Source organism: Trachemys scripta, chromosome 8 (genome assembly GCF_013100865.1).
Source record: "Trachemys scripta elegans isolate TJP31775 chromosome 8, CAS_Tse_1.0, whole genome shotgun sequence".
Taxonomy (NCBI): Eukaryota; Metazoa; Chordata; order Testudines; family Emydidae; genus Trachemys; species Trachemys scripta.
In genome coordinates, this window is record NC_048305.1 from 45,288,105 (window position 1) to 45,314,572 (window position 26,468).

General features: G+C 45.8%; 1 protein-coding gene across 6 annotated transcripts in view; it reads right to left on the reverse strand.

Annotated features, from left to right (window-relative positions):
* Window positions 1–14,920: 14,920 nt before the first annotated feature.
* DNM3 (dynamin 3) overlaps window positions 14,921–26,468 on the reverse strand; it is a 325,491-nt gene continuing 313,943 nt past the window's right edge. For 5 of the 6 annotated variants that reach the window (XM_034778298.1, XM_034778297.1, XM_034778295.1 and 2 more), the window contains one exon: window positions 14,921–19,414. In XM_034778298.1, coding sequence (XP_034634189.1) covers window positions 19,345–19,414 — 70 coding nt within the window. In that variant the 3' untranslated portion in view covers window positions 14,921–19,344. The remainder of the gene's footprint in view (window positions 19,415–26,468) is intronic. The other variant, XM_034778293.1, reaches the window with a different exon arrangement.

Here is a 26,468-nt window from a genome sequence, read left to right on the forward strand (position 1 = left end):
TCTTTAAATTGGCTTCTTAAATATCTTCATGCTTGTTTTACATTTGATACTCCTTGATGAAACATAGGAACCTTGTCTTATAACAGGCTTATTCAAAGTGATACAAGCTACGAAAGTGACGTCTTGGAAGAGTGTTGCCGTTTTCATAATGTAATAAAAATACTGTAATGATAAATAATAATTAAAAATAAATAGTGTGTAATAAGCATGTAATAAAAACAAATTTTATATTTCCAAGATCACTGCTTTTATAATTTGTACTCGGGTAAAGGAGAAAATCCCTGGAAATATTCATTTTTAGGAGGGGGTTCGCGAGACTTGACATTTTCGTGAAAGGGTTTCACAGGTTGTTAAAGTTTGGGAACCATTGCAATAGAGCCTGGGGGCCCATTGTACATATATAGTAAGACAGTCACTGCCTTAAAGAGCTCAGTGTAAATAGACTAGCCAGACAGAAAGAGATGATAATACGTCCTTTTCTACACCTCCAGAATGGAGGCACAAGTGTCCTGCCCACAGGTCGCAGAGGGAAGAATTGAATCCAACGCTCCTGATCTCAGTCCAGTGCCTTACCCATGAAACCATCCATCCCCTCACCAAACAGCCAGCTAGTTTTGGACCACTACCAACCAGCAGCCTGTCCTGGCATGGAGGGCAGCTGCTAGATGCACACACAGACCCAGAGGAGTTAGCTAACTTAGAGCCCAGCTCCTTGGGCTGTTGGGGGAGGGGGCGCTGCACAGCCACTGATTTGGCCTAGAACTGGTGGAAGGAGTGAGCTAAGGAGGAACCTGAGGCTACGTCTGCTCTACGAGCTAAGGGTCTGATTGCCTTGCTCAAGTCTGCGTACTCACACTCTCAGTGAGCTAGCGTGAGTATAAATAGCAGTGTAGTCACAGTACCAGCACGGGGACACTGCTTACACAAGCAGGGGACTCACACCCTAGTTTGCAGTATAGCCTTTGTCCCACTGAGGAAGGGAGGGAATTCCACCTGTAGGGGGCAGCATGGGGGAAGGCATGAAGACGAGGAGGATTAGGAAGGGAGATGCGCACAATGACCACAGGGCGAGGAAGGAATAGCATGCAATTCTTCCTAAGCTGTCTGGCTCATAGAAGGAGAATGCTGTAGAAAGGAGTACAGCCCGTGCTACTACAATAGCAGCAGGACCAATGCACAGAGGAGCTATGAGAGGAGTGGACTGTGCGAAGGAAAACAGCTCACCTCTGTCATGTTACTGTAGGAAGAGCTAGGAATGCAAAGAGCAAAGGTAACCCAACATGCAGCCAGCAGATGGTGCTCCTCACAAACCGTTCCGGCCACATAAAGCAGCAACCCCTGACACAGGCTGCTTTGATTGACTGCACTCCTGTCCCTCAATGCTAATTGCATCCATGTGATCATTCCTCAGTGCCCTGGCTGTAAGAGCAGAGCTAGCTGCTTCTGGGGAAGAACTAAGCTAGACCGATTCCTAAGGAGCAAAAAACTCGTTTTTGGGCTAACATCCCCGGCAAAGTACAACTGAGGAGGAAAGAAACCACACCTCTGTGGTTACATAGTATTATCCCCAGCCAGAGGGGATGGCCTAGTTAGGGTTACCATACGTCCTCTTTTTCCCAGACATGTCCGGCTTTTCGGCACTCAAACCCCCGTCCGGGGGGAATTGCCAAAAAGCCGAACATGTCCGGGAAAATGGCGGCTCTGCTCCTCCCCTGACTCTTCGGCTCTGTTTAAGAGCCGAGCTGCCCGAGCGCTATGGGCTTCAGGCAGCCCCCTTGCCTCCGGACCCCAGCCGCCGGCCGGGCACTTCCCCTCCCGGGCTCCGGCGGCGCAGAGTCCGGAGGCAAGGGGCTGCCCGAAGCCGGTAGCGCTCGGGCAGCCCGACTCTTAAACAGAGCCGAAGAGTCAGGGGAGGAGCAGAGCCTCCAGCCGTGGCGGCTCTGCTCCGCCTCTGACTCTTCGGCTCTGTTTAAGAGCCGGGCATGGGGGCTGCCCGGCAAACCATGAAGCCGGTAGCGCTCGGGCAGCCTTTTCCCCGTGGCTGGGAGTGGAAGGGAGGAGGGGGCGGAGTTAGGGCAGGGAAGGGGCGAAGTTGGGGCAGGGCTGGGGGTGGGGAAATGGGCGGGGCCAGGGCCCGTGGAGGGTCCTCTTTTTTTATTTAATAGATATGGTAACCCTAGCTTAGTTGTCTAAGCCATGGATGTGCAACGCTCAGACTCCCTGGAACCACAGCATCAAAGCCCAACAGGGTTGACTCTGCAGTGTGGAGCTCTGCTGGTTTGAACTAAATGGTGGAGTCTCTGTAACTTGAAGTCTTTCAATCAAGATTTGAGGACTTCAGTGGCTTAGCCAGAGGTTACGGGGCCTATTAGAGGTGTGAGTGGGTGAGGTTCTGTGCCCTGTGATGTGCAGGAGGTCAGACTAGATCAGGGGTTCTCAGACTTCATTGTGCCACGACCCCCTTCCGACAACAAAAATTACTACATGACCCCAAGAGGGCGGACCGAACCCTGAGCTCGCCCAAGCCCCGCTGCCCTGGGCGGGGGGGGGGGGCAAAGCTGAACCCCAAGGGCTTTAGCCCCTGGGGGTGAGGGGAAGGTTGTAACCTGAGCCCTGCCACCTGGAGCTGAAGCCCTTGGGCTTCGACCCCGGGCAGTGGGGCTCAGTCTTCACTTCGGCTCTGGTCCCCAGCAAATCTAACACCATTAAAATGGGGTTGTGACCCACTTTGGGGTCCCAACCCACAGTTTGAAAATTGCAGGACTAGATGATCACAATGGTCCCATCTGGCCCTAAAGTCTGTGGGTCTGTCTATGCTGCAACGTAAGCCAAGGGCTAGTAGAACTCGAGTTAGCAGACTCTGGGTTTGTTAACCCAGGGCTCGTGCGTCTATACTGCGTTATGTGGTGCAGTGTGGGAAAACTTGACTGTCCAGAGGACAAAGAAAGTCAGCTCATGGGCTTGTGGGATACTTTTGACAGGCTCCCAGAGCTCAAATCCAACGGGGCTGTGTCTACACAGCAGACCAATAGGGCTTGAACCCTGGATCCTGACTTGACTCTGGCTCAAATCCTCCACTCCTGTGAGGTCCTGGGACCTTGGGTCTGATCCCTGGGTTAGCATGATTTACATGTGGACGGGGGTTAGGCTTGAGCCTGAATTCGAACCCTGGGCTTACATTGCAGTGTAGACATACCGTCTGAGCCTTTTCCCTTCATTCTGCAAGGTAGATAAATGGGAGCTCCCTGTAGTTTGTGACTGTAAGGAACTTCCAGAGAAGACCTGACATTCTGAATTTGCTTTGCTTGCATATTGAGGACCCGTTGGGCCAATCTGCAAGAGCGTAGGCTGGATTTGGCTCTAAGGTCTTTGCCCAAAGCTCTCGTTTCCCCCCGCAATTCCTCTTCATGTTGTTTTGCACCGTTTAGCTGCCTCAGAGGTGGTTGTCTGAATATGAGCTATAAAGTGCTTTGGGCTCTAAGAAGTTATAGAAAGGGTTAAAAAAGGCTCAGTGGCAACACTGACACCCCCATCAACCCCCCACCCCAAATTAAAAACAACACCTGAAACAGAAACAAATCAACCAGCCCCACTCCCCCCAAAAAATATTCCAAGCAGCATTTGTACATTGAAAAGGACTGCTAGAGACTCCAGGAAGTCCACAGTAGGCTTGGCTATTGCTAGGGAATTTACATGGAAGGTGCTCAGGTACTAGTGGTGGGTGGCCCAGCCATGGAGGAGAATGGGGATATGGGGCAAATAAGCTAAATCTCCTTTGAGGCACTGTGGCAGCATACCAAATGGAACTATTTTGATTTTTGGCCAAAGTACTTGGTGTTTTTGATGAAAAAGAAATACAAGTTTCCCACAGAAAGCAGATACTTCTTTAAAAAAAATGTGTTTAGTCAAAAACCCAATTTTCTGTCCATGGTTTCTACAGAATTTTTTTGACCCATTCTACTTTATAATCTTTTTAAATTATACAGTAGTTTTAAACTAACAGTCATATTTTAAACTTTTCTGGTTTCTCATCTTGTGCTGTTAGACTCATTTTAAGGCATGTAGTTTTAAGGGACACACCAAAAATAAGCCAAATAATGTTTAAAAAGAAAATTTCAAATAGTTTTTCTATGACCTGCAGCGATTCCATGATGGTGCGGGGAGGTATGAAGAGTCACTCAGCACTTGCATGGGCGATCAATAGGACTTGGACTGTCAAACCTTGACATCACCCACAAACCATCTTAGATACCCTCCCCCCCCCCCCACACACACACATTGCTTCCCTTCTCTCACATGCTATTTGGAAAATTGTTGCGAGCCGGGATGTTTTATGATGTTTTCGACAAGACATCGCCTCTGTTGTCCATTGGTCAGCTAGACACACGAGAGAGACTGCAGGGAAGAGCATGATGGCGTTCCCAGCTCTCTCACGCATTCTCACCTCACTCAGATAGCTTGTGACCTCTTCAGAAAGGCATGAGACACAGAAGAGAGGGGTTTATTACTGCATCATGAGGCAACAATAGCTATATCCAAATCAGGTCAAGCCAGGGTCCTAGGAATCTTGGAATGGTCCTGAGTGTCAGGAGATACTGCCACAGACAGCTTTAGGGCCCAGAGAGGTGGAATTGCACCCAGCATCTAAGTTTCCCAGGCCCAACCCCGTAGCTCCACAACATACACCTCAGTGGCACTAGCACAAAGGCAAGTGTCAGGCTGCAGGTGAGTTGCATGACCCCAACTGTACTGCCCACGCTAACTGCTATCAGGGAGGCTGAAGTGCTGGTGGATCGGGGCTCAGTTCAGTCAACTCATGGCTGTGTCAGTGTGCCACAGTTCATTAGTGTGCTGAGCCCCATGGACAAACGGTGTTCTGGATGTGGCTCATATCATTACCTTCCTTGACAGAGGAGCCAACACCTCCAGCACACCCCTTAAAGCACCCAACAAGCAGACAGTTCTACTGAGCATCCATTCCCTGCGTCTCTCACCTCTTGCGCTGTAGCAATAGGGACTGCTGCAATGGAAACAGGGTCTTTATGTGCAGGCTGTGGCCTCATTAATGATCTGGAGGATGGCATGGACTGTACCATCAGCAATTTTGCAGATGACACTAAACTGGGAGGAGTGGTAGATGCGCTGGAGGGTAGGGATAGGATACAGAGGGACCTAAACAAATTAGAGGATTGGGCCAAAAAAATCTGATGAGGTTCAACAAGGACAAGTGCAGAGCCCTGCACTTAGGACGGAAGAATCCCATGCACCGCTACAGACTAGGGACCGAATGGCTAGGCAGCAGTTCTGCAGAAAAGGACCTAGGGGTTATAGTGGACGAGAAGCTGGATATGAGTCAAGAGTGTGCCCTTGTTGCCAAGAAAGCTAATGGCATTTTGGGCCGTATAAGTAGGGGCATTGCCAGCAGATCGAAGGACATGATCATTCCCCTCTATTCGACATTTGTGAGGCCTCATCTGGAGTACTGTGTCCCGTTTTGGGTCCCACACTACAAGAAGGATGTGGAAAAATTGGAAAGAGTCCAGCAGAGGGCAACAAAAATGATTAGGGAGCTGGAGCACATGACTTATGAGGAGATGCTGAGGGAACTGGGGTTATTTAGTCTGCAGAAGAGAAGAATGAGGGGGGATTTGATAGCTCCTTTCAACTACCTGAAAGGGGGTTCCAAAGAGGATGGCTCTAGACTGTTCTCAGTGGTACCAGATGACAAAACAAGGAGTAATGGTCTCAAGTTGCAGTGGGGGAGGTTTAGGTTGGATATTAGGAAAAACCTTTTCACTAGGAGGGTGGTGAAGCACTGGAATGGGTTACCTAGGGAGATGGTGGAATCTCCTTCCTGAGAGGTTTTTAAGGTCAGGCTTGACAAAGCCCTGGCTGGGATGATTTAGTTGGGGATTGGGCCTGCTTTGAGCAGGAGGTTGGACTAGATGACCTCCTGAGGTGCCTTCCAACCCTGACATTCTATGATTCTGTGATCCTCACCTGGTCCTACGCCACTGTTTGTGACACCACAGTTAGAAGGGAAGGAATTATCTGACCGAATGGGCGCCATGGGGACTGGGGGACTGGCTGCCAGCAGGAGTTTTGCTATTCTAAGGACAGTGTGGCCATGCTCCATAAGTTTAGGTGAGGAATAAGCAGCAGGCACATACGACTGAACTAAGGTCCTGATCCAAAACGCACGACCTCAAGAGGAGTCTTTCCTTTGATTTCAGTAGGCGTTGGATCAGGCCCTAACACCACATTTGAAAATCTCCCTAGTCTGAGTGAAGTGCTGATAGGCCCTGAAGTGTGACTAAAACTGGCCTGGTGAAGTGCCACTGCCTCAGGGACATTGGATCAAATGTGATCAGTTGATAAATGAGAAGATGTTTGAACGTTCCCCTTCCCCCACCCTGCCGAGCTGCCAGCGCTGCAGCTGCAGTCTGGGATCAGCAAGTCTTTCTGGGGGCTTTCTGGCTTGCACACCAGCAATAATAAAACCCTGCAGTTAGGGAACACTGGATTCCGGATTCTGCACAAGATGCAGCACAGTCTATAGCAATTCATACAAAATACAATAGAACATTTCTCTTAATTTTTCATCTGTGGTTAGGTCAACCCATGCACGTTTTGGCTAAGCAGATAACATCAGGCAGGAGGAATGTGCTGTGAATCTCTATGAGAGGAGACAAAAGCATCTGTGGGCTGTGATCTGATTCAGATGGCTTTTAGCAAATCTGTCGGAGTGCACGCCAGCTTTCAAATGAGATAGGAACATGGTGGAGTGGGGCAATGATATTTTATTCCCAGAAAAGATTTATTTGAAGAGTAGGATGATAAAAGATCACAGGGATGGAGAATCCCTATGCTACAGGATTGTAAGTCTGTGCTTTTGTTAGTCTATCAAGTGTGGAGATTCTTAAAACAGCAAACAATACACATTCAAGAGTAAGGCCCAACTCTCCAAAAGCAGTTAGGCACCAAACTCCCATTGATTTCAATGGGACTTAGGCACCTAAATACCTTTGTGGATCTGGCCCTGCTGGTTATGTCAGTGCATGGGGGGTTAGCATGTTCCGTGTGTCTTCTAGGAAACAAGTAACTGATTGCTGCATTCCCAACACCTCGGGTGCTTTGGGTAAGATCATGTTTCCTGCCAAGGTTGTAATGTCATGGTGAAGGCAGTATCTCACTAGTGAGTATTTCATGAAAGAGGGACAGCCAAGGTTTAAAAACACACATTCCAAGCTCACAATGAGTGGCACACTTGCCAGATCTACATAATTAGTGACCAGGATGATATTTTCCAGTTGTAGTTCTCACTAGTTCCCTATAAGCACATTTCCAAAAGCTCTGTTCTGGAACTGTCAACTCCTCACTCCACTGAGATGGCCCATCATGCTTTGGGCTAATGGTATCATATAATCCTGCCATTCAGCACCAAAGGCTGGAGTCTGCCCAGGGGGAAAAGGTAAGGCAGGCCAGACATAGATTCCCCTGATTTCTAGCAGTCGCTGAAGTGAACCGAATGGTGGATGCCTCACGCTTGTAGTCCCATCCCTTCTGTGGTCAAAACCATGCTAACTGTACCCAGGTTTGCTTGTTGTTAGCAGGGCTCTAGCACACTTCCCTGACAAGCACAAACAAGCTAGAACTGTATTAGAAACAGATGCCATAAAGCTCCGTGGAGGTACATTTCTGGTACAGTTTCAACTGTAGCATGGCCCAGGCTGTAATCCACACACCCAACATCAAGGACAATGGTGGAAGTTCCCTCCATTCTTTTCCTGTACAGAGCATCCAAACCCGGGAATCATGCAGACTGGGGTTTTCAGGCTGGGGGAAGGGGAGGACTATGTATCAGGGCACCGGAACACGGGAGGGAAGAGTGCCCTCCCACTTTTTACTGGCTGTAAGGTCGAGTGATGTTATACCCCGATGTAACGCCACCTGTAGAGTGGATTTTACATAGGAGAGAAGGAGGGGTTTCCACCCACAAGAGAGAGTCTATTTAAGCCCCTGGAAGCCCCTCCATTTTGTCTTCAGCTGGCTCAAGAGATAGCCTCGCCACCCCAAAGGATGCCCTAAAGAAACTGGAACAAAGGACAGTAACTACAGGGGTGTGAGTGATTTCTGGACCCAGACTAGAAGGATGCTAGTCTGTCAAAGCTTATTGGAACATCTCTGAGGGTAAGATTTACCTGCATTTAGTTTCCTACTGTATTAGGCTTAGACTTGGGTGTTTTATTTTATTTTGTTTGGTAATTTACTTTGTTCTGTCTGTTATTACTTGGAACCACTTAAATCCTACTTTTTCTATTTAATAAAATCATTTTTACTAATGGGCGGGGAGGAAATAGCTGTGCATATCTCTCTATCAGTGTTATAGAGAGCGAACAATTTATGAGTTTACCTGGTATTTATACAGGGTAAAATGGATTTATTTGGAGTTTGGACCCCATTGGGAGCTGGGTATCTCAGTGCTGGAGACAGGAGCACTTCTTAAGGTGTTTTCAGTTAAGCCTGCAGTTTGTGGAGGACGTGGTTCAGACTTGGATCTGTGTTTGCAGCACGCAAGCGTGTCTGGCTCAAACAAGGCAAGGTACTGAAGTCCCAAGCTGGCAGGGGAAATGGGCTCAGAGGTAATTCCAGGACATCAGGTGGCAGTCCCAAGGGGGTTTCTGTGACCCAAGCCATCACAAGAAGCAAAGGCACTTCCCCGATGAGCATATGCATACCCAAAGGACAATGGGAAATGGGGCAATGAGCAGGAGAAAGGTTTCCTACCTTCATTGGTGTTTTCTGCATCTCTTGGGTTTATAGTTAACACGGCTTGGACTGTCTGACGCACAGGCCCACTTCTGGAGATTCTAGCTACTTTCTACAATGAGGTTTCCCAGTAGCACCCACTCACCAGATTAATAGTGTATCAATAAATAGTTGTTTTTTCCCCCACCCAGTGATATTTAGGGACACATTGTTACATACCAGAAGAAAATCATGGCTCACGAGTGGCTGAAAACAGTCACGTGATGTGTTAGTACGTTTCAATTGTTGACCTCCTTAGACATCAACAATCCTGAGATCCAGAACACTGCTACCCAATTGGATTTCATATGCAAATATGTGCCTCTGGATTGGCTCAGCAGTCAATAACAGTTTTCCTTCAACTCCTATTATAGACACAAATGTGGCTCATAATTGGCTCATTGGAATGCCATATTGGTGTTTTCACTACTTTTAATTTCCCCTCCCCTTTGAATGATAGATTAAAGAACCTGTTACACTTAAATACATGTCCAAAAAAAAAAAAAAAGTTCAAATATGTCTGAGAGGTGATGCAGAACATACAGTATATAACAACACATACTATTAACTTCAGGTTTTGCTCAACAGCAAAAATTATTGTCCTTTGAGGATATGTTGACATTACTGAACTACATGCTAATTGGGTGGAGTTCTCCACCCTGTGTGATGCAAGAGGTCAGAGTAGGTAATCAAAATGTCTTCTGGCATGAAAAATTGATGGGAGAACTGATGCATGGACAGGTTACACGACTTGCTCGAGGTCATACGAGTCAGTAACAAAACTGGGCTAGAACCCAGGAATCCTGACACCAACTCCCATGCCCTGGCTGATAGTCACTATCTCCTTCCTTTTTTCCAGTTCATTGAAATGGGTGACCTCCTAAGAACAAAAACCATAACAGATCACCAGACGTCCATCAAGTCCACTGTGTTGTCTCCAACGGTGGCTAGTACCAGATACTTCAGAAGTAGGTATAACACCCACCTAATGATCTGTTATCATAAGGCTCCCATGGAAGAGGCTCCTCCCATACATCAGGCAGGCAGTGGTTGGCCTATGGCTTGAAGCATGAGCATTAACAGCCTTCATATGTTTTGTTCCTAGATAGCGTAACAGCTCATGCTGTTGTTCTTATTTGTACAAAGGCTCAAGTCACGTCTAGCACAGCTAATGCCCTGCTGCACCCCTTGTCTATTTTATTGGCTTCTGGACACAAGGGTGTACTGACCGATGCAGAGGAGAGACAGATGACAGGCGGGGCTAACCACAAGGACAGGGAAGGGGAGTAGCAGAAGGGCTCCAGAAGCTACACTTTTGTGTGTGTGTGTGTGTGTGGGGGGGGGGGAAACCTTATGTGGATGGGATCTCCAGAGGCAGCCCCCCGTCAATGAACTGCAGCATCTGCCGGGGGGTGGGGTGGGGGGAAGCAGGGAGAGGGGCCCAGAGGAAGTCCCCAGGTGGCGGAGTGGAACAACAGCAACCATCATTTCCTCAGTGCTGCTTCTTGTTTACTCATCCCAGATCACTCTGGCTGGTGAAAGGGGGTTTTCCCAGTGCAGAGTTGATCTGGTCAGGGCAGGGCCTGGAGGACAAGCAGCCTTCATGAGGCTTGGCCTTCTCATATTTGCACTTTATACGGGCTGTGAAGGACTGACGAGCGAGCAACAGCAGAACCTTCTGCCTCTTGATGAGATCCCCCATGACTCTAGGCTCAGTAGCCTGTTAGAGCCAGCCCTGTAAATGCCTATGCCTTTCTTGAACCCCACAAAGCTCTCTGACGCAATATCTTGTGGCAGTTCCCTCCCCCCCCACCATTGTGTATCCCTACTCTTTGGATATTAAGAGCTCACTGCAAACTGCCTGGCCAGGAAGGGATGTTCGGTAATGAGTTGTGCCACTCTCTCCTTTTATGCTTTGGGAACCTGAAGAGAAGAGCGCTGTTCTTTGCCACCATCCTGGATGCTGGGGGGACATTCCCCTTTCACTACACTTTTCAGCTCTAGCAATCTCTTGGTCAATATGTGATACAGGTCAAGCAGGAATGACACTTACCTGGGGGTTCTTTTCTCTCGTATGAGTTGCTGCGTTTGTTTCCTTCACTCTTAGCAGGAGGTGAGCACTTCCCCTTTGGTCCTTATTTGCTCCCTTTCCCACTACCAAAAGGGCAGGTTTGTTGAAGGAGAAGCAACGACCGACACCCATGCAGAGGGGATTGTCTCCAACCCCACTCTAAGGGTACATCTACACTACAGGGGGGAGTCGATTTAAGATACGCAAATTCAGCTACGTGAATAGCGTAGCTGAATTCGACGTATCGCAGCCGACTTACCCCGCTGTGAGGACAGCGGCAAAATCGACTTCTGCGGCTTCCTGTCGACGGCGCTTACTCCCACCTCCGCTGGTGGAGTAAGAGCGTCGATTCGGGGATCAATTGTCGCGTCCCAATGGGACGCGATAAATCGATCCCCGAGAGGTTGATTTCTACCTGCCGATTCAGGCGGGTAGTGTAGACCTAGCCTAAAGCTCATCAAGAGCCATCTGGAGTTAACTGGTGGATAATTAGCAGTTCTGAGGAATAAGAGCCCTACAGAGCTGAGTCAGGCATGGCACAGGTCCGGGATAGCCTGCATGGACAGTGTAAGGGCCAATCTACGCTAGGAAGTTAAGCCCAACAATAGTTGTGAGCAGGGCCGGCTTTAGGCCGATTCAGCCGATTCGGCTGAATTGGGCCCCGCGCTGCAGCTGTCCGCCCCGCCCCCAGCTCACTTCCCCCTCCTCCCCTCCCCTGAACGCTCCGCCCCCTCCCCTGCTTCTCTCTGAAAGTCTGAGACGAAGCAGGGGCGGGCCAGCAGCACGAGGTAAGCTGGTGTGGGGGCGGGAGAAGGGCTCCGGGGAGGCGCGGCCCGTTCCTGCAGGCCCCAGCGGCGCTGGCCCGGCCCCCGCGGCCTGGCTCCGGCCCGGTCCCCGCGGCTCGGGTCCCCCACCCCCCGCGCAGACCCCACGGCGCGGCTCGAGTCCCCCCCTGCGGCGCGGCGCGGCTCGGGTCCCCGTCCCCCCCGCGGAGCGGGTCCCCCCGTTCCCCCCGCAGTGCGGCTCGGGTCCCCCGCCAAACCCCTCAACCAGGGGTCCATCAGCTTGAATTAAAGCATTATACCTGCCGCCCATGCATGTGAGGTCTCCAGACAGCCTTCGTGGAACCTAGCAGCACATCCCTTCTCTTCTGTATCCCATTTCTGATCAGAAAGGATAGCAAGTGCTTCAGCAGACTCCAAAGAGTTGCTCTCATGGGCTGTATCTAAGAAACATGGTTACATCTCTTCATTACAAACCAGCACACATAAAACAATCTATGTCGAGAAGTTTGGTTTATTCTTGACATCTGAAAACAAACTCTTTCATTTACAGTCTACTGCAAATTAAAGGTAATTTAGCCAAAGCAAACACAGATTGTGTTTAATATAAAGGAGGTGAAATGTTTATGTTAGGATGATCTTCCAGGAACTGCTGGAGGAAGCCGTCTAAATAAAAGACAAAAAAAGAACCCCAAATTCATTTGGTTATGGGGGTTGGGGGAAAAGATTTTAAAAAAGGTTAAAATACATTAACATGGCACATGCACAAACCTTCCAGAAGAAAGCTGTTTAAGATAAAAAGGTTCACAACATGCACTGTGAGGGGGAAAGCCAGACTAAGAACTGTGATGTTAGCATTAGTCTGAATTCTCAACCCAGCCTCCCCATCTATTGGCAGTATTTCATATCTAACCTACCGGCCCCGTGGAACTAGGCAAGTCCAGTTCTGAGTATGGAGATTGCTGCTTAGAGGGTTTCTGATTTTCTTGCAGTAAATAACATTTGCAGGAGGGGCTTCACTCCAGCCAGCCTTGGAGTTTGGGCCCTTTGCAGAGATGCAGTGCTAGCCCGGCTGTCAGAGAGGTCAAGGATACAGTCCATTTCATCTCAGCATAAAAAGCAGTTCTCAATGGGGGAAGCTTCAAGAACATCTTGTGGGGTTCTGATGGAACTAGAAGTGGTAAAACCACATGGGTAAAACCACACCCTGGACACTAACTTAGAACATAAGAATGGCCACACGGGGTCAGACCAAAGGTCCATCTAGCCCAATATGCTGTTTTCCAACACTGGCCAATGCCAGGTGCCCCAGAGGGAATGAACAGAACAGATAATCATCAAGTGATCCATCCCCTGTCACCCATTCCCAGCTTCTGGCAAACAGAGACATCATCCCTGCTCATCCTGGCTAATAGCTATTGATGGACCTATCCTCCATGAATTTATCTAGTTCTTTTTTAAACCCTGTTATAGTCTTGGCCTTCACAACATCCTCTGGCAAAGTTCCACAGGTTGACTGTGCGTTGTGTGAAGTAATACTTCCTTTTGTTCATTTTAAACCTGCTATTAATTTCATTTGATGACCCCTAGTTCTTGTGGTATGAGGAGTAAATAACACTTCCTTATTTACTTCCTCCACACCAGTCATGATTTTATAGACCTCAGTCATATCCCCCCTTAGTTGTCTCTTTTCCAAGGTTCCATACCCCTAATCATTGTTGTTGCCCTTTTTTGAACCTTTCCCAATTCCAATATGGTCTTTTTGAGATGGGGTGACCACATCTGCATGCAGTATTCAAGATGTGGGAATACCATGGATTTATATAGAGGCAATATGATATTTTCTGTCTTATTATCTATCCCTTTTTAATGATTCCCAACATTCTGTTAGCTTTTTTGACTGCTGCTGCACATTGAGTGGATGTTTTCAGAGAACTATGCACAGTGACTCCAAGATCTCTTTCTTGAGTGGTAACAGCTAATTTAGACCCCATCATTTTATATGTATAGTTGGGTTATGTTTTCCAATGCATATTGCTTTGCATTCTGGCCTGTTCAATATTTGGGATGGGGTGTCCCTAAAAAAAGTCACTCAAAGCTCTTTGGATCGCTGCTGTGCATTCGGAGGAATCGCTGATAAATTTAATGGGGCTATAATGATGAAGATCGTTATCCTTCAATCACAGGGAAGCCCCTGTAATGGGGGAAGGCTAACGTTGGGTGAAGGAAGTATTATTAAACTACTGCCAAAGCTGATCAGAAATCATCAGCAATGTGCTGGATGTCTGCATGGCTCGCAGCACACTGGGGAGATGAGTTGCGCATCATAAGGAGAAGCTTGCAGTGCTTTCAGCATGTGCTGAAGTGAAGTCTCTGGGATCTGTAGTGTATTAAAGCTAGACAGGGCATGTGGGGGAGACAAGTTTCTATTGAGATGTTTGTGTGAATACAAAGACTGCCCGAGTCTCAGCCATTAAGGCCACTCAAGAAATATCCACAAGGGTTAAAGCAAAACTGCTGTAAATTCTGACAGGCATTTTTAATCTTCACTGCTGCTGCAATCATCCAGCACCTATCGAAGTACAGCTGTGGGTGATGCCACCAACTGAGCCAGCGACTCAGTAACTGAGCTCCTGATCGAAGGAGCTGCCATGCTTTTACTGTTTGTTTGGTTGTAGAGACCATTTCTTCTCTCAGCACTGAGTAGCTGGACGTTACTAACTTTGAGGGGGAACCTAGATATGTTCTGATGCATCTGAACATACTACTCACCCCTTCAGGGTGAAATTCCCCCTGGGGCACAGAGCCAGCGGACACACTATTCTAGTCCCATGCAAGCCTATGAGCACTCGTGCTGTCCCGCAGCTCAGCAATGAATTTCACTCAGAATGTCTAATTTTAGTGTCAGTTATTAATAGGGTGACCAGATGTCCTGATTTTATAGGGACAGTCCTGATTTTTGGGTCTTTTTCTTATATAGGCCCCTATTACCCCCCACCTCCATCCCGATTTTTCACATTTGCTGTCTGGTCACCCTAGTTATTAAGCAAATGTGCCAGTGCTGCTTGAAATCCATTCACCAAGTTCCTAACAGCAATCCTGCTGTGCTCTTATTCCCCCAGAACTGTGGCAGACTCAGTTAATACTGGAATCTCCCTTTGGAATGCCAGAAGGTCAGCTCTTCAAAAGAAGACAAAACAGACTGAAGGAATGTGGCATGATCATGTTGAAAGACAGGTGAGGCTCTCGATCACATCCAGAAAGTAACAAACACCCAGCCAGCGTTTACCTTTATTTCAGGTTCAGAAATGCAGTGCGACATTTTTACAGGAGGCATAGGAGACCTTCGGTAATGGACTCAGGATCCAGAGATCCAGTCACAGTGTGCAAAAGTCCATGCCAGTAATCATTTACATACCACAAAACCAATGGCAGGTGTTGTGGCTCATATTAATGAGGCCATTAACATACAGAGCAACATTCCGAGAGAAAGTGAGCACTTGCTCCTCACAAAACGCCCCCGCTGTGTACATCATTCTGGAAAAGTAGAGAGGGATAAAACACAAACCGGGAACAAAACAAACAGCCGGCAACATGGAACAAATCACATATCAAGCAAGTGCGTTGGACTGTCTGGACGGGAGAAGCCATCTGTATCCACTCGCCTGGAGACAAAGCAAGAGGAAAGACAGGCAGAATGATATTCATTTACAAAACGAAGCAGTTCTACTGTATTACATGCAGAGCACGGCATAGGGTGATCAAAGACAAAAGCAGGACATGAGCCTCGTGTAAGACCAATGCAGAGGGTGAACCACCTCAGCAATACCATCAGTGCAAAATAGGTCTGCATTCAATTGGGTGGTCTTCAATTCTTAAGACAAATAGATCTATCTAATAATCTCTCTGTACTGTATGCACATAGTTTTAAATAGAGGCTTGCAATATAGAGTAGAATATTTTCTATGTTCTAGTATAACACAAGATGGCATTGTACAAAACAAACATGTCTCTCTTAATATAATAGAAGCCTCTTTTATAAGAGGCTTATTCAGAAAGTGCAATAAGACAGGCAATGAAGTAAATACGTATTTACTATAGCTAAGCCTTCCTTTTCATTTCACAGACACTACTTGTCTTAGGAAGGTGTAGTAGGATCCCTCAGGATTACAAACTGAGAGCTACTTATGACACAAACAGGCACATTCCACCTCCTCAGCTGTAAGGTCAACCATGACTATGCAAGGCACAATACACTATCCATGCTGAGAGTTAGGCTTCGCCTAAACAAAATAATGGATGAGCACCAGCCTGAAGCCAAACTAGAAGTGGTCATCCAATCACATGGACACTGCTCAATAAGGAATGGAATGGAGATCACTGATGTTAGAAGTCTCTGATCCATCTCTCTACACACACACAGCCAGACAAACTCCCCCAGCCCTTCATTCCTTTTAAGTTAACTGCAGGAAGAGAATCGTCCTCTACAGTCAGTCTTCTGAGCTTTTCTAGAGCCAGTCTAATGAAGGGACAACAATCCCCCTGGCTGTGTGTCTGGGCTATGGGATCTCAGGCTTAGCACGCCATTGTAGAGGTGCCTTCAGTCTGCGGAGGGAAAGGCTACCTTTCTCAGACAGCCACTCCCCTACTGGCAGATCTAGGGAGAAGTACTGATGAGCTGCCCAGCTGTCCTTCCAGTGCAGAGCGAGCTGCTGCCAGGGATGTTTCTGGTGAGAACATTGTGGGGGTAGGGTGAAACTAAACGGAATCAGGGTGAGTAGGAATGAAGAGTCCAGTTCCACAGACTGCCATGCTGACAAACATGAACTATGATTATAAGATGAATCTATATCAGCTGGCGGTAGACTTTTTTGTAAAGTATTTAGAATTGCTTTTTCCTGAGAAACATAGTTTACTCTGAAAAATGCATAACTATCAACTTAAGGTAAAATTATCAGAGTATGTGGATTTGCACTTGAGGCTGATTAATGCCCACATATATAAATGCTGTGCTTCCTTCCAGAAGAGTTTTGTATTGTTTATATTTTGAGATTACTGATGAAAGAATGCTCTTTATTTTGGGTCAGATTTAAGGTTGCTGCACTGTGATGAAATATGCATTTCTTAGTGACCGATTAAAAATGAGCCCAATTCTCTTCACCTTTTGTAGCCATTCACTTCAGTGCCAACTGTGTCTCAGATGCTATCCCATTCTGATTTCTTTATACCCACTTTGCACCGAAGTGAATGGCTACAAAAATGCAGGGCAGTTGAGAATTAGGCCCAATATGTTATGGGCTCTGATTTTTATCTCCATTATGCAGAATTTACTCTGCTGTAACTCAAGTGGAGTTACTCTAGATTTACAACAGCATACATGAACTCAGAATCAGGCAATGTGTGGGCAGTTTAAGATTTATCCACAACAAAAATTATTAATAACTTGGCTTAACTTCAGTCTATTTTCTTTAAAATGTCACTGTCTCAAGCAGATTTAACTAGATACTTTCTCCTGTGCTTTTTGAAAAAAAAATTGCAATTTTTTTTTGCCAAATTAGTTTCCAAAGTCAAAGTTAAAAGGGTGCTAAAATAGGGCTTTATAATAGAAGTTGGTTGCAAATTAAAACTTGGAAATAATAAATACAGAAGTTTTGCCTGAAAAGCATACACCTACTAGTATAGTGCCATATAAATACCTCTAATAATAATGTTACATATTAAATTAGAGAATACTGAAGAGCGGAGAACATAGAAACATCATTGAAATGTAATTTTTTACTTTCCTGTTGTTCAAAACAGCACAACTGAATTTAGAAGGTGAAATTTCTTTTTACTTTAAAGATGATTTTATAAGTTTGTTGTTCAGTATTTTAGCATGTTCTTCAAATTAACATTGGCCATTTTAGCAATTCACTAAGATCACCAAGGTGCCAAAGTCCATCTTTGCAGTGCTTAAAACACTGACCTCTAGACTCTACAGGTGCATGTTCGGAGTATAAGTTTGACAGGAAATTAGACTAATATACAAATCATGCTGCTTTCCCAAGTTAAACTCTCTTATGTAGCAGAAACACAATTTGCTTCAGTGGTGGACACAGCTATTATTTAATCAGCAGTCTGGGAATATTTAACAGACAAAATTCCCACTGGTTGTGGTTCTGACAGGATCCCTCCCAACCACTGAGATACTGTGTATTGTAGCACCACATACAGCTTTAATACATGAATTTATTAGATTGATTCATTATAGTGATGGCCTTCATAACCACCAACTGCCTTCCCTTAGGAACTCTAACTGTAATAAAATAACAGCAAATACTTTCCGAAGACATCAGGTCAAATTAATTCTGTCCACTTCATTTGTTCTACACTAGGGAGGGAAATTTTCTGATCTATTTAAAATGGCAAGTTAACTAGTTAAGATAAAGCTTTTTGTAAATAACAAACAATAGGACCCTTGAAAATGAACAGCTGTTAAAATAACGCATCGCCGGGATATATAGTTGATCACTTCTCACTTGTTCTAGTTGGATAAAGGGACTATCGTACCAAGCCACAGGGGATTTCAGTGAATGAAAATGCAAAATCTTCACACAGTGTAACTTTGTCTCAGGGTTTTAATAATGGTTGAAAAGAGAGATCAGCTTCAACCAAAATCCTCAATCCAAACAGCACTCACTACCAAGAAAGCTCAGATCCAAATTCAGATCTGAACTTTGTGACTTGGGTCAAAATATCATTCAAATAGTGGGTAAGGAATTGGTGGTTCAGTTAGACATTCACATATTAAATCTGCTCCAGTTTCTCACACTGAAATGACAAATATACCACCCACTTAGTCCAGACTCTGATACCCTTACTCATGGTGTGTTATGTTTACACACATGCTCCCATCGAGTTCGGTGGGAATGCTCATGTGAGGAAATACTACCCAATGTGAGCAAGAGGGTCAGAATCTGGCTCTTACCAGTTACTGAAAAAGAAGACTGACTCCCCCCTTGGCCTGTAAAGAGGGACACAAAGAGTGGAGCTCATCACACCATATATGGCCTTATTTTCCTTAGCAACATTCTTCATAAACTAAAAGCTTCTGATGTTGAGAAATTATAGTGAAAGTAACCATCCAGCAGGCTTGTGAAAGAGACATGAGGACATGTGTAATTATGGGACGTGCAGGAGCTTTCAATTACAGACAACATTGTTTCTCTCAGCCCAGTTGGCATTTAAGGAAGGAAATGTGTATAACTATAATCCAAATTATAGAAAGCCTTTCTTTAAACAATTTGATGCAGAAACCTGGAAGCTACTTATAAAAACAAGATGTCCCTTTGAAATGGGAAAGAGGCAAACTCTAAGCACTTGGTCAACACAAACACACAGTACAGCAAGCCCCCGTTTGAATGTATAGAACGGGAACACTCAAGTGCTTGCATTAATATATATATGTCAGTACACTAGCTAAGAAATCAGCTTTTTGCAAGGGGGAAAGTTAAGGCATCACATACCTTCCCATGACATTTCAGACCCCATAAGCAATACAGAATGGACAGAGTATATTAGTAAAATTGGTTACTTGCCTACAGATGTCCATACATGCGACTATACATTGGTTATTGCAACAGTTATCAAGCGAGTTGCTTCCATACATTTGGTTAGCAATTAATGACATGCCAGAAACTTCACTTAATCTAACAGGGACGAGTCTAACGGACGAATTACAGTGGGCCGAGTGGGTGAAGGGGGTGGTCTTCGGCTAGAGAGAGAGAAAGAAAGAGAGAGGAAACAAGCAGAAACACTGAGTATGAATCTGTAACCTTTTCACTGCTGCAAAATATTGCTATTGCTGCATAACATGCACATGCAGCTATATGTCACATTTCTACTTCCAATTACAATCAAACAGGACAGCCCATAAGCATTTGCAATAGGTAAGAAGGTAAAATGTTCACTGAACAGCTCCATGTGCAGTACAGACACTCCCTCTGGAATAGCCAACAGTTTGTTCTCTGTTTACAAGGTTCAGAGGTCAATTGGTCAGATGTCCCTCTCAGCTTAGAAAGGCACAGAATAGAATTAGAGCCAAATTTTCAAAAGTGGCTGTGGATTGCGATGCCCAATTTGAGGAAACTTGGGCCTGATTTCCAGAAAGTGTTGTGCACCTGAAGCTCCCATTTGCTTCAATTAGAGCTTAGAAGCAACTTTTGAAAATACTGGCCTTCGCAACTAACACTGGGATCATTAGCTTGTTAGCTCCCAGTTCTCCTGCCACAACGTGGCAAACACGGTGAGCTGGGAAAAGACTACTGAGTGGGTTCAATTCGACAGGGCTCAGTGAGGCCAAGACCTGTTCGCTTCTTGACTTAAGAAGTTGTGGTGGGAATCATAAGTAAGAGACGGTGTGTGAACACAGATACATATCAGTCTGGAGCCCAACTAGGAGAGTTCAAGTATAGCCCAGTCCTTCACTCCAGGGGACGTTTTCTTTTACTACTGTTGTGCTTAACTTTAATCACATTTAACCCCACTGAAGTGAATAAGCTACTCCCATGGAGTAACTGAAGCATGTGCGTAGGTCTACATGTTCATGATTGCCCTTATGAAATGAATGATTCTGCTTCAAAGGCATTTCATGCCACTGGCATTTCCCCTAGTGGCTAGCTCACTCATAGGTCTAGTTCCAATACGGGATTAAGTTTCTCTTACTTGAACTCAATGGGAGCATTTGTGTAAAGAGTTTGTGCCGATCTGGGAGTCATTTGGAGCTGGCTGCAGAGTTCAAAGGTTCCCTCTGCTCGTCTCCTAGGGGTTTCTGAAGATTTTATTCTTTCTTGTGGAATGGGGGGGGGCAAACTATTACACACTCGGGGCTACATGGGAGGGAATGAATCTACTGAATAAAGTGCAAGGACAAAATCAGTCAGTTGCTTTGCATTCTCCAGCAAAAGAATTTGATTGGCTGAGAATGTTACTAAAACCAAGACAGGTCAGCATGTGACACGTGCAAATGCCTAGAGAGATCATCCCCATTCCAAGTTTAACCATGCCAGGGCACGGGTCCTTGGAACGGTTAGTGGTGTCTGTGTTTGCGTAGATGGGACAACATGGTTGTAGAGCAATGACACAGGATCATAGTACAAAAATGCGGCTGTAAGATGATTCCCTGGATGGGTCTATTTGTATTGTTCAACAGTACAAACAAAAAACAGTTGGCAAATGGACACCCGCCCCCTTGCCATGCCAGACAGCCGGACACTGGCACAGTTCAGCTTGCAGATGGCTCCTCTTATTTCCGTGCTGCCACACCCAGCTTGCTTCTAGTTTTGTTTACACATGTTCTGATTATTCTGCACAGCCAATCACCTTCCTTTCTCGTTGCTTAGCTCTCTCCAGCAGGGTTTTTATGCTGCATTTTATTCCACTACATTCTGCCCCTTCCCCAACTCTTAAAGGGTTGTTTTGCTTCCCATTTTATTAAGCAGGAAATGTCAATTCTTCCTTTGTTTTTTAATTCAACCCAGGCCACCACATGTCTGCGTATAGGCTGAGCAGAATACGATTTTTTTTTGCAGTTTGGATGATCAATATTGGTTTTTACCTTTTCTGATTTTTATTTTACAGTTGTGGAAAATTTCATGGGGTGGGGTAGGGCAGTTGTTGAAATTTACATGGGGTGAGGAAGGGCAGTACTGACAGCTGGCCTGTAGGGGGCTCCCAGCACTAAGAGCAGGACTACAGGGAGCTCCCTGCACCATGACTGAGGGGCTCAAGACGCCAGGGAGCAAAATGTGTGGCGGGCTGCAGTCCTGTCCTGGTGCAGCAAAGTTTCCCAGGCAGGACTGCAAGGTGAAGGATGAACTCCTGGCAGCATGAGCCCCCGGCTGAAGTCCTGGTGGGGCAGAGCAGAGACCTTCAGCCAGGACTGTGAGGAGGAGCCCAAACCACCAGCTGCTGTGGAGGCCATCCTGCTGCTGAATGGCTCTGTCACCAGGCAGGTGTCATTCAGCAGTGGGGTGGCCTCCCCCTGCAGCCCAGCACTCGTCGCCCTCCTTGCGGCCCCTGCTGAGAGTCTCTGCTCTGCCCCGCCAGGACCCCAGCCTTCCTTACACCATATCGATGTAAGTCGAACCCTGCCATAGCTGCTCTGAGAGAGGGCTGGAGTGCGATCTGAGCACAAGAACTCCTGAGTTCTAAATCCATTGCTAGCAGTGATGCCATTAACGCCCAGTGAGCAAGTCACACAACCTCTCTGACTGCTCCCCTAACTCACAGGGGGGGACTTATGGGATAAATGGGCCCAATTCTGCTTCTACTGAACCCAATGTGAGTTTTGCCAATGACCTCACTGGAAGCTGGCCTACTGGCACTAAAAGTGCTTTGAAGATGAAAAGCATGAGTGTTAGTATTCTTTGAACTGGGACTCAATATTTGAAGCACGTTTACAGTTGAAAAGGTTTGTTTTGCTTTAAGTGTAACTTGTATTTCAATACACTGCCCTGTGGAGAAATGAGAATCTTAATCCCTAACACAGAACACAAACGGGGCAGACTCCAACTGATATCCTAGTGGAAATCAACAAGCTAAAATAAAATCCCTAAACAGCAATTTCTTCATGGTGTATGTTTCTAACAGAAGAATGCTTCTCAGCTAGCTTCAGTGTTGGTTTGTTAGCTCAGATTACAAAATTTGTAGTTTTGTAAAGAACCACTTGTAAGGCTCTGCATTGGTGCTGGATTACATTAAACTATTTCTTTGTCGAAGTTCACCATGTTGCATTGCTTAGAGCTTACTGAAAACACCAACTAATGTGTGTACAATTTACAAACAGAGAGAATTCATACAGCTTCTTTATATTAAATGTGAAAGATAAGACCAGCAATGTATCTCAGCACAAACTTGAACAAGACAGTACACTGAATCCAAATATCGTACTTCCAAATTCTTGTGTTCAAATTTACATTTCGACTAGGTTGGTCAGAAACTAGATGGCATAGTAAGATAGAGTCCTGGGTTTCAATTTGGTTTCGGTCTCAGTGAAATTAGTTTGGTTGTCTTGTTCTACACCTCGTTTATATACACGAAAGCACTACGCAGCCTTATTTCTTCCACGACTGGCCTACAATGAAGTGCCCCCTCCTAGTGAAGTCCCTCTGGTTCCACAAGCAGGGCTGGCTCCAGCGTTTTTGCCGCCCCAAGAGGCGGAAAAAAAAAAGAAGCCGCGATTGGCAGCATTTCGGCGGCAGCTCTACCCCGCCACTTCATTCTTTGGCGGCCGGTCCTTCCCTCCGAGAGGGTCTGAGGGACCCACCACCGAATTACCGCCAAAGACCCGGACGTGCCGCTCCTGTCCGTTGGCCACCCCAAGCACCTGCTTGCTGCGCTGGTGCCTGGAGCCGGCCCTGTCCACAAGCCACTGAACATAGCAGTTATGCTAGGAAACTCCTAGGCTAGCAGCCTCCCAGAGGCGGGTACCTGAATGCTGGGATCTGTAGCTTTTGATCCTGATGCCAGCATGCACTACAGAGGACCAGATGCTCATCTGGTGTAAACTGCCCTAGCTCCATTGACTGCGGTGGAGCTACAAAGATTTACACAAGTTGAAGAGGGAGCGAGCGAAAAGGGCAGGAAGCTGGAAGCTGCCCATCACTAGGCTTGGAAGGATTCGATTTTTAATCAGGAAATGTTGGTAAATGTTGATTTCCCCAGACATACACAGACCAAAGAAAAATTATTTCCCTCAATAACATAAATTTACAGATGGGCAAAGTAAGGAAAATGCTGCTTGAAAACTTTAGAGTTTGAGTTAAGGACATTTATTTTGTACATGTCGACATGGGATGTTGACATTTCGGTTTTGACGATTTTAATTTTTTGAATCTCAGCACCTACTGTCAGTGAATAATTACCCTCTGACCCCGCACATAATTTCCCACAACTGTGAAAATGTACATAGATAAAAATGCTTAAAAATAAAGATCAATATAATCCATCAACATTATAAAAAAATAAAAATCTAATTCTGCTAAGACTACCTATCACTCACTCAGATTTCCTTGGCCGGGAGTATAGGGAGTGTAAGCCCACTTTTTGGCTTTCAGTAGGTTTTCACCTTCTTAGTCTGAAGGAATCTGGACTGCTAGCACAGGAGGACAGGCCTGCAACACAGGCCTTCTTTCCTTTTCCCTCACTTTAGGCCTGGAACTTACAATGGGAGGAATTTCAGCAATCGGTTAGACTGGTGTAATGGAGCAGAGAGCCTGGTCCTGGATTATTCCTGGTAAATATAGCTGGCTGAGCCCATAAGATCATCTTTCTTAGGGCCACTTCCTTCTTTCAGTCGGACTAAATCAGCTGAAAAATCAAGTTCTGAGGAAACAATGGATTTCAGCCTGTAAAAATCCGTTTTTTTAGTGTGAAGTGTGAGCAAAGGTTACGCAAACATTCTCTGCACGTTAACGTTCCCTTAAAACTACAGTGATCTATAGATTACAACTAGCAGCAGGGGGAGCTGTAATCTTCTGAACTCATTCAGATCAAAAGAAAATTAGAGAAAAACAAACCCAGACGATCTGTGTGCTGCGCTAGCTGCCATGTCAATGAGTAAATATGTGACTAAGCCCAATTAAATGTTTAGTCTGAAGCCAAGAGATGATATTGGTAGAGACAGCAGAGCCCACAGTTTTTCTGCTTCCATCAGACTCTCTCATATTCTGGGACTGGATTCACTGCTGTTCACAGGGTGCAAAAGGTTGATTTCTGGGCAGATTCAGAATCAGACAGTCCTTTTAGATAAAAATGTCATTTCTACAGTGATTCCTATTTAGCTGTTGCCTCAAATCTTTTCACTGAAGTTTCAACTTTTGGGGCAGACCGCCAGAACCTGGCCCTCTTTAGCTAGTGGCCTGCTGGGGCCATTTTTTGAAAGAGAAATGCTGTGTTTGTAAAAGTTTGTGCTGAAGGAGCAGGGGATCATTCGATCCTAGGGTTGAGTAAACGAGTCTGCAGAAAGAATCAGGACTTCTAACTAGCATACATTAGGCAGAACATAAAGAATTTACCAATGAAATCCTATTTAATAACTCCCTGATGTTTCTGGAGTGACTCCTCCTTTGAAGAGTTCAATGGGGTTTTATACAAGGGATAACTTCTACTTCCACCCAAAAATTAAAAAATAAGAAAGGTTTATTTTATTTTTAACTTAAAGAGCACACTCCATTTTTTTCAGTTTTAAGAGAGCTCCAAATAGCTTTAGCTAGACAAATGCAGAGCAAAAGTCACTAAATAAAGCAAGTCTAGACTTAAAACTCGATCAGAACCATATGGGAACTCTTCAAGCATCTGCCTTTTCAGAACTGCTATCATTCTAGAGACATAGTCCACAAAATATGCTTTTAGTGAAGCATAGCTGTAATTACAGTGAGAGGCCCTGCTTTAAGATCATCGCTGGACTGAGAAGAAAAGCCATCATAGTTCTAAATAAAAGGCTTTCATTTCCACTTACATCCACGTCTGTCCAGGACCATCACAGAGCACTTACGAAAGTGGATGCATTTTACAATATATTCCTATTGCTCCAGAGGTGTAAACAGCTTTTTATTTACTTTTTTCTATAAAATTGGCAAGTGTTCATTATATTCCCGGCCTCTTGGGCTCAGACTACACTGTGATTGGAAACCATGTTCGCACCTTTTTAGAAAGAAAATATTGAAACAGTTCTTCAGCCAGGTTTCACTGTTAGTGTGGATTCAAGTCTCTTTGTGGACCAGGCTTATTTTACACTGTAAAGTGGAAAGAGGTTAGACAGATGATTTGTTTTCTTTAGGTGGGGAACAAAAGTCACTTCTTCTATAAGTCACTATCTCCAATCTGTTAGGGGGACCTGAAACCCATTTTCCCAGGCTTGTCCTAATTGAGAGACGGTCCTAGCATCCTGGCCTGTTTTACTGAAAAGAGGATTTTCTCCCTGTTTAATAAAATCCCGGGATGTCTCCACAGCCAGAGATTCCTCTTTTGTTTTCCCAGTTCACACATCAGCATCTCCACTTCTCAGATGCTCCCTCCTGGCCCCTGCCAAAGGTGCAGAAAGGAACAACAGCAACAGTGGTGGTTCTGGGCCTGCAGTTCAGGAGCAAGAGGAACTTTGGGGGAGGAGGTCAGCAGGGAAGAGAGAAGAGACTTGGGACTGGGGGAAAAGAATACAAGAGACCAAAAAAGATGGAAAGAGGATGATGAAGGATGATGCAGATGAAAGGAGCAAGGAATAGGGCAGGACTTGAAGCCCAGGGGCAGGAGAAAAATAGGCAGAGGAGAGCAGAGACAATAGAGGGAGTGAAAATCACCACAAAACGATGGGGGAAGGAGAATGTAATGGGCACACAGATGGATAAACACATTTAGGGCTAGTCTGTCCCTAGTCCCAATAGCATCACCCAGGGCAGTAAGGATTCCCCACTGCCTTGCACAGCCATGTGAGGCTGGTTTGGCTGGAGCCAGGCATGCGCTTCCTAGATTGAGCATGTGGGTACAGAGAGGGCTAATGAGATCTTTAGAACCTCTGCTGCAAGGAATGAAATGCAATTCCCCATTCTCACTCCTAGCTCTCTCCCCACTACAGCCATTAAAATGATCATCAATGCCGTAGTTAATGCTGACATAGTGTTTAAAGCCAGAAGGGACCATCAGACCATCTGGTCTGACCTCCTGCATAAAACAGGCCATTACGTTTCACCCAGAAAGCCCTACATTGAGCCCAATAATTTAAATCAGACTAATGCCTTTCAGTCTTCAAGAGGACTCAGGGGCTGTTGTGT